This window comes from Macrosteles quadrilineatus, unplaced genomic scaffold (genome assembly GCF_028750875.1).
Source record: "Macrosteles quadrilineatus isolate MER2022 unplaced genomic scaffold, UCM_ALF_1.0 Scaffold_4__1_contigs__length_99947679, whole genome shotgun sequence".
Lineage (NCBI taxonomy): Eukaryota > Metazoa > Arthropoda > Insecta > Hemiptera > Cicadellidae > Macrosteles > Macrosteles quadrilineatus.
In genome coordinates, this window is record NW_026542597.1 from 87286594 (window position 1) to 87303445 (window position 16852).

The 16852-nt window shown below is 33.4% G+C and overlaps 1 protein-coding gene across 5 annotated transcripts in view; it reads left to right on the plus strand.

Moving 5' to 3' along the window:
• LOC128991633 (band 7 protein AGAP004871-like) overlaps positions 1-16852 on the plus strand; it is a 45546-nt gene that overhangs the window by 23045 nt on the left and 5649 nt on the right. For 3 of the 5 annotated variants that reach the window (XM_054414692.1, XM_054414693.1, XM_054414689.1), the window contains 3 exons: positions 6253-6356; positions 7232-7387; positions 10848-10945. In XM_054414692.1, coding sequence (XP_054270667.1) covers positions 6253-6356; positions 7232-7387; positions 10848-10945 — 358 coding nt within the window. Of the gene's footprint in view, positions 1-951; positions 1062-6252; positions 6357-7231; positions 7388-8859; positions 8958-10847; positions 10946-16852 lie in introns of those variants that run through there. The other 2 variants (XM_054414691.1, XM_054414690.1) reach the window with 2 other exon arrangements.

Below are 16852 nucleotides of genomic sequence, written 5' to 3' on the forward strand. Positions count from 1 at the left end.
GTGATTGTGATCGTATATGAAGTATCCTATAAAGTTAGTGGCACTGCTCAATCCTCATGCCTTGAATACCAACTACTAAAATGTGATCCTTTATAAATTCGCCCGTGTTTTGCACCAATATCTGTTTTAGCAAAACCACATAAAACCAACTTATGCTACCTTTATGGTTACCCATCTAGGTAACATTCATACGACAAAATTGTTGTTTATACCGTTGGTTGCTATTTTCTTGTCTATAATGTGCTTTGCTTGTGACGTTCCACAGATTCCGGGCCGAAGGCAAGGTTACTCTTTTATCACTTCCCTCATTTCCTTGTTTTGCTCAAGTTTCAACGATATACACCTTCTGAATTCAGGTTCTGAGTTCCGGCATTTGTGCCCTGGTTTTACTCAGGAAAATATGGAAATGGCAATCTTCAGTACAAGCCACAGTTGAAAAACATTGATGACTCTTGTGTCAACATTTTTCATCACTTTTTAACTACCCTGGAAAGTGAGATCATAGATGTAAGAGTAGACAGGTCTACACTATAGTAGACAGTAGACCAAGAAGTATGTCTTTAATCTATGACGAGACGTTATTCGGTAGATTTTTAGGAGAGCTAAAAGTAGAGACAGCTCACGTCTGTTATCATATCGCCCATCGCCCATATGGTCCTGTTAGTGGGAATCAGTGTCTCTTATCTTCAAGTGTCACATATACAGCCAGTCAGAGACAGTGAGAAGAAAAATAACATTATCTCTTATCAGCTGTCGCGTCCGCCCTGCTTGGCGCGCCTTTCTAAAAATAGATCCTCTCTCAAGTAAACAGTTCAAAGTTCAACAGTTGTATGCCAGTTGTGTTATTTCTGCTTTGTGTCAACTGGCTTACCGAACCGTCTGTTCGGGAGCGTCTATCTCGTTTATAGGTTAGGTTTGGTTTTAAGCCTGTTTGTTTGGTTGGTTTGTAATCAATTGACAAGGTTAAGTTGGTGTTCTTGAAAAAATGGATACAGGAGCCTCGTCGAATTATATACTTTTGGAACCGGTTCCGGGAACCAGCAAGTATGAAATAGGAACATGTAAGTTACCTCTTTATACTGAAACGTTGGAATTTTTATTTTACAAATGTTTCAATATTTATACGTACAAAATTCCATATTATGATTTGTTACAACTGTTTGGGCTGCAGAGTCTAGACCTGAGGAGAAAGATCATAGGTCAAGTGTTCCTGTACATACTGGTGCGTGGAGAGGTTGACGACGCTGCTAGCCTGGCCTGTCTTATCGCGTACCCTGCTTCAATAGTAGAAACAAACATCTCTTCTCTTTGCCCTACAGCCGCACCACTGCCCATGCCTCCTCCCCCCTCTATCGATTAATGAAAGACTACAATTTGGCAATAGAAAAATGCAATAGTATTGATATTTTCTCTGACAACTTGCAAAATTTCAAATTAAAATTAAAAACAGTATTATTCACCAATCAATAATATATTTATATTCACTGTTGTATTTATTTTACTATTCAGTATTTATGTATTTATATAATTTATCATTGTTAGTCTTTTTTAAATATTTATATATTGTTGTTATATTTATTGACAATTTTATTTTTTATGTTATTATTGCATGGTATGAAAGTGTAAGTTAGATTGAAGTGAATGGACAAGAAGAAACCCACTGAAGAAATTATTATAAGTGCATGAACTGCTTCAATGTGAATGGTGTACACTGTATTGAAGCATGAAAATAAAATAAAATTTGGAACGCCTTGTTGGAAATTGGAAACGAGTAAATTGAGCTGATGGTAGTTTGTGTTATCAATTGAAACGCAGTTTTAACACACGCAAATTGTGAAATTAGGAAAATAAATAAGTATAGATTATTTGATCTATAAAAATTTCCAGTTTAAATTTTATTTTTGTTTATTATTGCCGTATTTTTACAGTTCCGTATACAGTATTACCGTATACTTTTCAAATGAAATTCCATCACTAGATATTAAGTAACCTACCTATTTAATTGTAAGTCGTATTCTTGTAATGTTATGTTCAAGTCACAAATATACACATTATAGTGGAATAGGTTACAGAATAGGACTGGCCTTTGAAGAGGTAGGGGATGCGACGTTGCCACTTCGTTCTTGTGCGGTGAGCTGACTTTCACCTGGAGCCTGGCACCCCTCTATCGTCCCCCTTGTTAAGTTCAGTTCAACACCACAAATTAATAATTTATTTGTTCTTGGTGGTATTGGTTAGTATTGTTATATTTTTATATCGTATGGAACACAAAATTCATCCCATACATTATTATGGTTTGTTATTTGCTACACAATTGTCTTTCAAATGGCTCAAACAGCTACCAGATGCAGTTTTTGAAAAATATATAAACATAAAATTAATTAATTTAACAATAAATTTATATGACCAAACAATTTGTATAGCAGTTCTTAAAATCTTCTAAAATATTGCTCAGCTTATTGTTTGATACATGAAACAAAATTCACATGGAAATGAAGAATAAACAATCTACCATATTAATTATTCATTTGAGATGGGGACGCCACCTATGAGTGTATTTTAACCTAAATATGAGTGTAGAATAAAGTGAGATGCCTTTTGTAGCTTTGTTACTGGCCTGTTTCGAATTATTAACACACTTTAAGGCAATTTCTTGACCAAACAAGAGGATATGCTCGAAGCGCAGAGGTCGGCTGTCGCTGTCGGGCAAAGACTGAGTGCAGAGTGCGTGACTGCTTGGCACAACCTGGCAACAATGGACAGTTTTCTGAAAGCTTATTGGATACCGCTTGCCCACACCCTACCCAACTCGAACTGGTTCCGGTTCTATTCTCTGTAATCTATTCAACTAATAAATAATAGTTCTGTGCTTTCTGCTTTGTGTCAACTGGCTTACCGAACCGTCTGTTCGGGAGCGTCTAGCTCGTTTATAGGTTAGGTTTGGTTTTAAGCCTGTTTGTTTGGTTGGTTTGTAATTAATTGATAAGGTTAAGTTGGTGTTCTTGAAAAAAAAAAAAAAATGGATACAGGACCCTCGTCGAGTTATATACTTTTGGAACCGGCTCCGGGAACCAGCAAGTATGAAATAGAAACATGTAAGTTAACTCTTTATACTGAAACGTTGGAATTTGGAACACCTTTTTGGAAATTTGAAACGAGTAAATTGAACTGATGGTAGTTTGTGTTATCAATTGAAACGCAGTTTTATCACACGCAAGTTGTGAAATTAAGAAAATAAATAAGTAGGCCTATAGATTATTTGATCTATAAACATTCCAGTTTACATTTTATTTTTGTTTATTGTCGTAATTTTACAGTTCCGTATATTACCGTATACTTTTCAAATGGAATTCCATCACTAGATATTAAGTACCTATTTAATTGTATGTCGTATTCTTGTAATGTTATGTTCAAGTCACAAATATACACATTAGCATTTGAGTGTTTTACGGACTTTGGTGTTAAAATTCCATCGAAATAAGTTAACCCTGTTAGGCCTACTATTGGAACTGCCGACTGCTATAATGAAAAATAAATAGTGTATCTAACTTGTTTACCTATTTCTTATCATCGTCCTAATGACTTTAGTTATCTTTTTGGGACTGTAACACTTTTTATTGAGGCGGTGCAATCCTTATATATAATACGTGAAGGCAATTTCTACGAAACACTACTCCTCCGTTAATAATGGACGGATTTTTACAAACCATGTGTCAAAATGAAGTATTGTTTGTGTAGATGCCCCCTTTCACCAATTCCTGTAATAAAAGTCCTTGGGCTTTGCCCCGGCCACAGGCCATCAAAATCCCAATGTATTTCTTATGGGTAAAAGGTGTTGTTTACTTAAACGAACGAATAATTTGTATTAATTACAGCTGTTCATAATAAACACATGATACACACATCAGCATTCGTTTTCAGTTTCAATAACTGGAGTGGAGTGATTGATTACATTATCTTTAAGTTGACTCTTTTAAGTCATCGGAAATTATGACTGTTATTCGTTTTGAAATAACGCCCTAATACTTTGCAATTGCTCGAATTCGAGCGACAGGTGCACTAGTACCATAAAATATAACACTGACACATTTTAGGCGGCAGCCACACAAACCCACTCTATCACTGCTCTCATGGCTAATTTGTAAACAAAACGCAAAACAAGCCAAACACATCGACAGATTCCAGGTTCTGAGTTACACAGTTTAGCTCTCTGCTGGATTGTTGTTACGTCTAACAATGATGAATATGAATGGATTGATCGCTGTGTCCAGAAGTGACTTGTTACTTCGAATTTTAATTTGAAGTGATGATAAGTGAAAAGTTAGATTTTACGAATGTGTGGTTTGGTTAAAAACCCCTCAGTTCTTGTAGTATTGAATGTTTGATCACGATAAATGTGTGATTTTGAGAGTTAATACGGAAAATCTGTGTGTTTGCTTTTTTGTGAATGTATTTTTCTTAATTTTCTATTTACATATTGCACACTAAACTAATTACATTTAACTACTTTCCCTGTAGCAGCAAAGTAAAATACCTAATGTTTTTTAAGGAAATAAATCTGCAATGTTTAAGGAAATATTTTTGTGCAAACCCAATCAGGCTAATGGAAATTGGTTTAGTCTACAGGTTTGCTGCACCGGGGTATCTCACCACTATGTGTAGGGAAAACTAGTATACTTAGTTTACAATATTTAAGTGGTTTTAGGGGATCTATCCCCTCCACCTGACCCTTCGTTACCTTAAAAACAATAGCTCAACAGCTGATTAAGCGTTGAATAAAAAAAACTTTGGTGGGGGAACTTCCCCTCAAACCGCCTAAATATTGTGAACGAAGTATAGTAAATAATATTTACCGAGGGAATTTTACCGCAGTGTTTCCATTGGTGTAACCCTCAGATCGATGACATAAAAGTAGACACCTCAAACACCTTCTGAGCTGAGCGACATTGTGTCATAGAGTCGAGTGCGGCGAAGGGGATGAATTATTTAACCACCCCCGGCACAGTAAACCTTAACACCGTTACCTTTGCATTCACAATACGTTTCACCTTCCCTATCGGATTCCCTTTCTTGTTTCACATCCAGTATTGAATATTTAATAAATGAGGGAATGTGTACACATGACGCTTTTGTTTTATTTTGGTTTGTGGATGTTGTTTGTAGGTGTTAAATTACCAAAAATGCTGTAAATCTTAATTTTATATTATTTATAGTTTATACACTGTAATACACACTGATACACTAAAACAGTGATGGTCAAAACTATAAATTTGGAATCTCGAAATTTGGAATCTCGAAACAAGACTGAATCTTACAAAATAAAATCTTGAATCTCGCAACCTAAACATTCTGAAAAAGAAATCTGGTAATAATATGTTTACTTTGCAATCAAAACTGAATGAAATGGAAGTCCTGACTGACATAATAACATGGCTAATCGTTAAATAATATTAAATCGGAAAAACTTAATGTTTGTATAAACATTAAAGAATGAAATAAACCCTCGACACTGACATAATAACATGAATGTGAGATTAATACTAAATTTTCAATCAAATTCAATTTCAACATTTGTTTATCAAATCTCGAAACCTTTTCAAAGTTTTGTTGGTCTTAAGATACATCACTACTGTATACAGTATATATATTTTTTACTGATACAAGACCAACCCCTGCAGTGTAAATAGTTAAATTTATCATTCTCAGATGAAAGAAAACAGAAATTGTTTTGAACTTTAAAGTGTAAGTTAATCGAGGTTCCACTAATGGGGTCCATAAAACATATCAAGCAACATTCAAGGCGTTATCCAGGATGAACAAAACTGATAACTTTTAAGTAATGGCTTCAGTTTGCAAACCAACAACATTGACACCATGTTTTTGCAGTCCAACGTTGAACGTGCTACTGAATTTAGAATTTTCCTTCAATTTACAATTCTGCGTTTTGACAAGTCAAAAATTAATCCAAAGAAACTGTAGACAAAAGTAACCTGGAAGTAAAAATACTCTTATCTTTGGACCCGTGCGAATATACTACAAAGTGGGTGTGTTGCTAGCCTATTGGTTACAGACTTCTGTACGAGAGGGACGTTATCGACCCCCGGCATATCAATTGAAATTTTAGGGTACAGGATCGACCCCTAGCATTTAATTTAAGGGGCTTTGGACTGCTTTCCTTAAAATATTTGGTCATAATTTAATTAAACTTCACTGGTGTGGACAAAAAATGTTGACAAATTCGGTATTTTTCAGCGGAGCCTGCAGAAGAGCCGAGCCTAGTGGAGTGGTTGGCAATCGTTTTCAGTGTCGTTCTGCTCATCATTACCTTCCCCATCTCCGTCTTCATCTCTTTCAGGGTAAATATGTAGTCTGAGTTATTAAATGTTTCTTATCACATGGTGTTTGAATAATTGAGTTTGATCAAAATCAACATGACTTTGATGTAATACTGAAATTCAAAGAAATGTCATGACTTCATGCTTTAAAGCAAGTTGAATCATTGACTATTGGATACTGATGTAGACATCCCATCTATATGGACCAGCTGTTGCCAATTCTTTATTTAAAAAAATTTAGTTTTGTGAGCTAGTCACAGAATGCGCTAGTGATTAAAATTCTATTTTATACCATATCTTTTGTTGCTGACCAAGTTGATAGGTCCTAACAGTTGTTTTAGCTCATAATAAGTCACTCCATTAGTTTGGCTTGGTAATGAAGTTTGTGTATCTAACAGAAATTAGTAGTCTAGTTTATCAACTAAAACAATTTTAATTTTAAAAAACTGTCAACAACTCAACATGGGCAAAATAGTCAACTGTCAAAATCGGGATGGAAGGTCTAGTTGTATCAATAGTCAAAGGTTGAATTACATTTTCATAATGCCTTAGATGTAGTTCTGTGATGTTTCCTGGCCTATGTATCAAAATGCCTCAAGTGCTTTTCTGTGGTTTTTCCAGCACAGGATTTAAAAAAACTATTTTCAGTATTTTAACTTTAAATTTTCTTATCCCTACATTTCAAAGGCCTTTCCGTCAAACACGTCCAGCAAAGCAAAGGATGAGCTTATGCAGAAAATAAACCGTTCTGATAAATACATTTTAAGTGATGGCACTACGGCGTGAACCCAAGAGATCTATCTTGGTTCCACAATCTGTTGCGAGATTCACTGAGATTGGCATTGTAATACATCTAGTGTCCTGTGGGATTTCCATTCACAATGACTCTGTTTTAGGTTGTCCAAGAGTACGAGAGAGCCGTGATATTCCGTCTAGGACGTCTCAGACGAGGTGGCGCAAGAGGTCCTGGGATATTCTTCATCCTCCCATGCATCGACAATTACTGTAAAGTCGACCTGAGAACTGTGTCCTTCGATGTTCCCCCACAGGAAGTAAGTTTTCTTTAAGAAATTGTTAAATGTGTTTTACATCTATTAGAATTTAGAAATGAAAATTGTACCATGGGGACCTGAAACTTTTTATTGCTTGACGTTTTTTGTTGAAGAAAAATACTCATTATCGTCTTGTTTAATTATGTCATTCCTTAGACTGAGTAGGCCTATTGTGATTAATGATTGGGGTTTTTAAAATTTTGTAAAAACATGAATTTGAAGGGTTTTGGTGAATGGGTCATGAAAGTCCTAATAAATTTCAAACTAAAAATTTAATAAAACTACATTTGGTTCTCAGGTTGTTAAATAAAACTGGGAAATAAATGCATTTTTGGGTCAAATGAAACATTTTCCCAAAGCTATTTGATATATTTATGCTTATACCGGTATTATTTAAGAAATAAGGAAAAGTACAAGTTCATTATCTCGTTAATAATTGGCATCAAAATGCATAACCCCTCTTGTGAAGCCATTTAAAGAACTTGTTAATTTGGACATTTCCATCTCGATTGGTGAAAAATGTTTCTGGATCTGAAGTCCCTTCTTCAGGTAAAAAAAAGAAAAAAAAAGGTTTTAAGGGTTGAAAGTACCTTAAAACTAAGAGATCAATAAACAAACCCAGCCAAAGCAATAACATCACGAAGTTTAAACTTTACAGAGAACTGTGTACTAAAAACATATTGGCTAAAAAAATCTTCTAAGAAAGACAATAGTACAAATTGAGGGCAATCAAACACGGACACATCTGTTTAAGATGGTGGTCCAACAAAGATACCAGTCTGATATCTAATCTTGTTATGTTTGAACATAGAAGCATATCACAAGTGTTTGAGCATATCACAAGTAGAATTCTCATGCCATTAAAAATTTTTTGTTTTTTTATGTCTAGTTCATGTTGGTGACATTGAGCGCTAGTGTAGACCAAATTTTGATTATCTTATTTTAGAGTTAATTTTAAGGTATGTGCTTTACTTAATGGTAAAAAATAAGAGGACAAGCTATTGTTTATAATTCAATTAGTTTATTTGGTTAAATAAATAAAATGTCATTGAAATAAATAAAATAACAAGAAATTTTTTTAAAATAAAAACATGCACGTAGCGGCACAAACCTTTACCTAGTACAAACCCTTAGTGGAACTAACCCTAAAATAGTCTTCAGCTGATCCATAAGAATGGCAAATCTAGCATAATTCTGTTTGATGGGTATGAGGTACTTTTTTAGTTGAGGACGGGATCAGATTCCAGTTCCCAAAATGTGAAAACTTTCTACTCATCGTGATTGACAATTTTAACAATAATCTCCCAAGTAAGATAAACCACCAAATTGAACTTCAAGCAAAGGAAAAAACATATACATTGTAAAAAAATTGTTACCAAAATTGTTTTCTGGAGACCTTAGAGTAAAAGAAAATCAGACGTTATTTTGGGATGAATAAATTTGACCAAACTTCTCGTAACACTCGCTTCTAGGTACTATCCCGTGACTCGGTGACGGTTCACGTAGACGCTGTGGTGTTCTATAGAGTCAACAGTCCTACCATGGCCACCAATAATGTTGAGAATTACAGGTATTCAATGTTCACAGCCTGTGTGATCGAGTCACTGTATTTTCACCGTTCTCTCCTGCTTCTTGTGGTTTATTTATTATTGGATTGTTTGGTAATGTTGTCGAGCACTTGGATGTAGTCTGTTGGGAATCGTAAAGCTAATTATCCCCGTAGAGTCAAGTGAAAGTTTTGGATTGTTGGTGAAATCGTGTTAGGAATTCTAGTTGCAGATTTTGTAGAATAGGTTATGTTAGTATTGATTGTAATTTGAGATAGAGTATGAGTTATAGGAAGTGTTTCCATCCATTGAGTAATACAAATAATTTTACTGTGACGGAGTTGCAGAATTAATAGGATTTCACAATTAAAATGTTCATCAAATATTGGAATTGAAAAAGGGCAATTACTTAAAACTTTTATGGAAAACTTAACATTGCATTTGATGAACAAACATGATTACAATGCTTATTAAATTTATAAAAGACCTGTTTCTCATATTAAACAGCTGGTTGGCGACTAATCAATGGAAGATATCTTATGAAAACATCCAGTAAAAAGTGGTTGTTTGTTCCTCTTCATTGTTCAACTTTTCGCAAAATTAACTTTTTATAAAAAACATTAAACAAAATTACCCCACTAACATTACTTAAAGCCCTTTGGTTGGAGTATATTTTTTGGTAGTCCAAGTTGAAGTAGGCCTATATTTTAAGAAAAGTTTAAGCATAAAAAGGAAATAAAGTGATGCATCAAAAATTGTATTGTCCATAAATCTTAGATTATATACAGCTGGCCCAATTTGGAAACAATACCTTCAATATTTTTAATTTTGGGAATTTAGACATTTTGTAAAAAAAACCAAACATTTTTTGTTTTACTTAATTTTAGCGTTGTTAAAAGATAGGCTTTTACTTAATTATACCATTCTAAAATTACATGATAGTGTGCTTAAACAACCTCATACAAGTTTCAATGGTAAAGCTTTCAATAATGTATAGGTCAATAGGTGAAGGTTCCAAATTATACCTTTTGTACAGCACAAAGCTAGATGATTGTATGTTTGATCATTTTATTGGTCATTTTACATCAATAGATCGTGTACGCTTTGTTGAATTATTTATCATTTGTAATGTAAAACCTACTGTGCAGTTTGGTTATCAGTTTTCTTTTGTATTTACAATCATATTAGTGCAAGATTGACATTTTTCTTTCCTTAAGATAATTTTTCTAAACAAAAATCCTTGGAACATTTAAATTTGTTACGTTTTTAATGTAGATTACATTGGCCTACCTAATAAAGTTAAAAAATAATTCATCACTAAAGAAAATACGCCATCGTTAGAACCCATTGGAACCACTCAAGATTTTTGACGAAGTAAGCCAATCATCTTTTTTATATGAGATCCTGAAGATCAATAATGATAAAAAAACTGTAGGTTTATTTAGGTAATTTTCCTAACGCTAGAATCTATACATGTTTTAGAATCTAAAATTATCGTCACCCATTCTGAAATCAGAATTTGAATCCCTAATATCGTCAAATTTATGTTTTATAATTCAGCTCTAGAAAATAACTCTATAAGCTACGCAAACTTACTATCACAAATTTTGTAACATCATTAACCTAAAATATGTCAAGTCCAATAACATGACCAACATTCAGATCACATTTTCATACAAAACTTAGGATCTAGCATTCCTGTAGACGGATCTAAAAAAATGTAAGTTGCAATTATTTGTTTTTCCTACATATTCTATGTGTTTTTTCCATATTTTCTTTTTAGTCTTGATTGTGAGCAACACCATTGTGACGGAGCATACATACTCAGTTCATGTTGTCCTTAGCACAAGTTTGTATATACGTTGGATGTTGCACATGTTGCATGCTGTATGTTGGAACGTTGTGTTTGCTAGGTGCTGACAAAAGATTCCGTCACGGTCGCTGTTGACGCTGTTGTTTACTACAGAATTGACAATCCGTTGAACGCTATAAATAACATCAGCGACTACAGGTATATTATTTTTTATTTGACGTAGTTTTGCATTGTTGGGTAACTGTTTTTTTTTATTATTAAATCATTTTCAAAGATATTAAGCTGGAGTAAAAGCTGTGAGGTTTTACAATTGACTATTGGATACTACGTAACAGTTGTAGCTTTGACTATTTGGATAGAGACCTATATAGTCCAGTAAAATAAGACATTTTGGTATGCAAAAGGTCGGGTAGTTCTGATTTTTGGATATGTTGTTAGTATTGGGCCCATAACATAAAATCCAAGTTATCCACCTCGAGATGCTGCCGCTCGCCGCGGGGCGCGCCACTTGTTATCGAAATATCAAAAATATGGCAATTCCTATTGTTTTTCACTCAATCTCGCGAACCGCTCATTTTACCGAAAATTTTATATTATTACATTAAAGAAGAATAAATTTGTGACAGTTTAAGCCCAACAGCAAGTATGTAGCGTAAATAATGGTCAAAATACAGACCATCAAAATAAATATATTTTCCAAAGACCGATAAAAATTGTGGTTTTTTCAATATTTCCACAATATAGTTGTTTGAAGCAAACACCGTATTGATTTAGAGAGTATGCCAGTTTATTTGCTATTAATATAAAATAAATGAAAGCATGAATAAAAATACCCCCACCTCAGCAAACCTGCAGACTAAGCGAATTTCCATTTGCTTGATTTGATTTTCACAAACCTATTTAAATAACATTAGGTTTAACTGGTGCCTAGGTTTGCTGCTACAGGGAGGGTAATATAGTATATAAAATAATAATAGTATGATAAGAAACAAATAAATTTACCCAATTTTATAAAAATGTGTCTATAAATAAGGAAAAAAACAATAATTAAAAATCTTTGCTATTGGAATAACTTGAGGTTTTTTAATTTACGTTTTTTAATTTTCTCCATAACCAATAACTGTAAAAAAACATTTTAATGTACTAAATTATTTGTTTTTAAGCTCTACAAAATTATTTAAAGATACAATTATTGTAAAATTGTATGTTTTGAGGGTTAAAAATGAAAAAAAAAATATTCTTACCGGCAAAATACCTACAAAGCAACCGTCCCTATGGCCTTATCATGCCGATCATGCTTTGCGAACTCGTTTTAATAAATAAATGTACGTGTGCATGATTCAATGATTCAATGCTTTACATAGGCCATTAAGCAAAAGCAATAGGCTAAGTCACTTACAATACAAAGTAAATATGATAAATAGTCCATCTCTTGATTCACAAATAAAAGTAATGTTTGTACCAAATTCCACTAAATCGGATGATTTTTGGGAATCATCGTGCTAACGGACGATAATAACTTTTTTGGATACAGTTTAGTAAAATCTTTAGTTTTTTTTTTGATACAGGATCTCCAAAAAACTTACCTACTTTGAAAATTTATTCATTTATTGTACTAGATACAAACTACTGTTCAACGACTGATACCATGGAGAAGGCTATGCTGATACATTAAATGAAAGGTAATAAAATAAAAGTTATTTTAACACTATCACACCTCAATATGCGAACCATTTGTAGCCCTGCAGACATGCAAGCTATTTTAACTCATTTTTATCATTAATATTTTATTATTTGTATTATAATTTATTACCAAAACTATGTTCAAGGTCCAGAGTTATTATACATCGATGGGTCAAATAGGTGTACGCAACTCATTGCCAACGTAAAAAACTAAAACTTTGAAGTATACTCTACACAGCACGAAATGAATATTACTCATCCATTTGAACAATAGTATCGTGAGGTATGTTCAAAACTATGGAGTCTTTTTTGGACACCCGGTATATATATATTTATATATGTTATAACAATTTGAACCAACAGTATTTTTGGCCTCTTGGAATACCAAAATGAAAAAGTAAATCGGTCCCGGGTCTAGGTCTTACCATGAGACCTACTGTAATAGCGTATTCCCTATAAGGGAAATTTGCTAATAATCAGAATATCATTTATATTGAATGGTGTGTGTTGAGGAAACCACTATTGAATCTTTTCATCAATTTCGTTGTCTCGAGCAATGCGAGAATGGCGCACGTCAACATGTTGCTCACTGTTAATGTTCAACTGATGTAATTTTTTATAATATTTCTCAACTTCCTACAGATTTGATGAGGACGGATCATCCCAAGCACCCATCAAGTTACAACATTTTGTCTGTTATCCCTGGTCCCCGAGTCAATCCACCAGAGCTTTTCATTGTCTTTATGAGGGCCTGTTCGATGGCCTAATCAGACCAAATTCCACACCAGAACTTGTCTGTACGTCTTGTAGTGAAATTTCCGATCTTTGTGAATTTTTTTTGTTCTTCAATATCAATCCTGTATTTCAATTCATATTCAGCATGTCCTGTATAGATGGGCGCACTTGGCGTGGAAAAATTACCCGCTGCATGGAATATCTGTAGAGTGATTGTAATTGGAAGATCTTATTTGCTTGATCTTTCAGCCTCAACAAACTGTTAACTATGTTAAACGGGTTTATTTTGTTTTCATGTGAAAGTATTGTACCCAAAGCTTAGCTTAAATGTTTATGTATAAACATTTGACAGCTTTGGGAAGAGTAGTGTTGCCGTTGAAGGTATATTTTGAAGGTCTGTTTTTCGGCATGTAAACCTACATTTATTAAAACGAGTTCGCGAAGCATGATCATTGAAGTATAAGACAAAACTTAGGAAATTAATTTATGTTTTTAGAAACGTACGCGAAATTCTTAACATTAATGAAATAAAAAATGTTATACTATGCATTTGTCCAATCGGTACTTCAATATGGAATTATAGTATGGGGAGGAGCTAGTAGCAATATTTTAAAGCCACTGTTTGTCATACAAAAACTAATTATTAAAATAGCTTTTTAATTCAACAGCTACAAATTTATTATTAAAAAACACTCAATTACTTTCGGTGCGTCAACTTTTTATCAAAACTTTACTTGTATATACCTACTCCAATCAAGATTTGATAGTGACGCCAATCACACATAACTATCCCACCACAAAAGCTGTAAATGTAGGTATGCAGGTACCCCGAGTTTTCAAGTCTGCAAACCTTACCAATGCTTTTTATATTGCGAATTTTTGTATAGGAATGTACCATCAGAGATTAGAGATCTACAGGTATCTCTTCCAGTTTATAAACGTTCGGTAAGCAGTTGGCTGTCGGAGATTGGGCTCGATCAGTCTGAGACACTTATCAGTTCAGTATACAATACATAACAATAATAAATACACAAGTACACCAAACCATATTTAGCGTACAGACATTAGTAACTGCAACTCCATTCACTCGACTTCCTTTTACTTAGCATTAACTGTTCCTGTAGCTGTCTCATAGCTTAGTTATAAAATAGTATTTTGATTAATTTAGTTTTAATTTTTAAGAATATTTCTAATTTGATTTGTAATAGAGCTCGTCCTGCGCACAGGTCTTTTACGGCCTATGCGGGACTATTGTTCGTATTTTGTATATGTATATATTGTAAAAAAATTTTGGAAATAAAACAGATTTTGATTTGATTTGATCAGGCCATGGGAACGGTTGCTTTATGGGGTTTTTTGTTAAGAACGGGGTTTTCGTATTTTTGACCCTTAAAACATACAATTTTACAATGTATCTCTAGACCATTTTGTAGAGCTTAAAAACAAATAATTTAGTATATTAAAATGTTTTTTTACTGTTATTGGTTACGGGGAAAATAAAAAAATGTAAAATAAAAAACCTCAAGTTTTTCCAATAGCGAAGATTTTTAATTATTGTTTTTCTCCTTATTTATAGACACATTTATATAAAATTGGGTAAATTTATTTGTTTCTTATCATACTATTATTATTTTATATACTATATTACCCTCCCTGTAGCAGTAAACCTAGGCACCAGTTAAACCTAATGTTATTTAAATAGGTTTGTGAAAATCAAATCAAGCAAATGGAAATTCGCTTAGTCTGCAGGTTTGCTGAGGTGGGGGTATTTTTATTCATACTTTCATTTATTTTCTATTAATAGCAAATAAACTTGCATACTCTCTAAATCAATACGGTGTTTGCTTCAAACAACTATATTGTGGAAATATTGAAAAAACCACAATTTTTATCGGTCTTTGGAAAATATATTTATTAAACTGTCACAAATTTATTCTTCTTTAATGTAATAATATAAAATTTTCGGTAAAATGAGCGGTTCGCGAGATTGAGTGAAAAACAATAGGAATTGCCATATTTTTGATATTTCGATAACAAGTGGCGCGCCCCGCGGCGAGCGGCAGCATCTCGAGGTGGATAACTTGGATTTTATGTTATGGGCCCAATACTAACAACATATCCAAAAATCAGAACTACCCGACCTTTTGCACAGCAACCCCATATTTTCTGACAGATTTACTGGACTAATACATGTTATTCTCATAATAAAGTTAAAGTGTCTTGCTGTCACTATGATTTTTGTTGTCCCCTTTTAGATACAGTTTGGCCATAACTTCTGGACGGGTCACTACTAGCCGAACTAAATCATAAACCAAATACGGGTAACGGTTATTGACAGTGCTGTGGGTAGGGGAGAGTGAGTAGCAAGACACAAATGCTTTCACAAAAGTCCCCCACCAACCCCCTTGCCTATAACCGACCGGATTTGGTCACAAGCACAGAAACTTTAGCCAAACTGTACTAAAGTAGACAATGCATCTATTTAGTTACCAGCTGTAGCCAATTTTTGGCATATACTACCAAAATCTATAACTTAGATCAGTAAACTCCGTTAGTGTCTAAATTCAACTAATTTCATTTTCATCATCAAACATATTGATAATACAATTTGAAAATGTTTATGAATCGTGTACTCCAATCCATAGTCAAAGGTAATAAGTATCACAGGATTAAAATTTGTGTGTTTCTATTGTCAACAAATAAACAATTTTGCTCATACCTCGTAACACAACCAATTTATGTATGTGTATCCATCTTAGACTCACAAAAATAATGTAACTTTCTCTGTAATTTCTATTGCAACATGATGTAATCTACTTTGTATTCATCAGCTGATGGACCTCTATTCATCAGCTGATTAGCCCTGGTTGCCGTAGTAACTTGGAGTTACCACCTGCATGTAAACACAAAGATGTGTTTCGTGTTTTACAAATTTGTGTACTAATATTATTTCACAGAGAAGCGTATGATAATTATAATTCTCAGAGATGCAGAACAATATTTTGATATTAATTATTCTGTACTAAATTTTGTTTGATTTCTAAAATCATGTACTGTACAGATGTTATCATCACACGCTTTCATTGGTTTTATTTCTAAGTGTGGCTTCTTATAAGCTTGTACAATTTATTTTATCAAGTGTGAAAGCATGACACAGCAAGTCACCAGTTCATTAAGAAGTAGAAATTTGTTTATGTCATTTTGACTTAGTAGATTTAGTATATAGGTTCTAGTTTTTATGTGTTGTATATTTTTTGGATTGATATGTAATCTGTTAGATGATCAATCTAAAAAATTATATGATATGTCAAGCAAACTCATAATAGAAAGTTTCTAAACATGTGTTTCCTAGTTTGCAGTGTAAATTTTTCACTAATTTACCTTGTTAGGAAATTAAACAGAAATACACTAACTAGGCCTAGGTAAAAAAATTGTGAAACTTGTCAACAAAATCAGCAGATACAAGTCTTGTGTATGTCTGCTTGGTAGTTTGTTCAAAAATATTTTGAAACCAATTGGTCGTGGGATTTTTTATATACCAAAAGCTATTGCTTTTGAGTGAAAAAAAACTTTGAACGTTGAAAAATTTTTCTTGTCTAAAACCCTTAATTTTCAAAGTATAGAAATTGAGAAACTATTTTCTCAACAACAAATATGTTTAGCTTTAAGTTTACTAAATGGTTTATT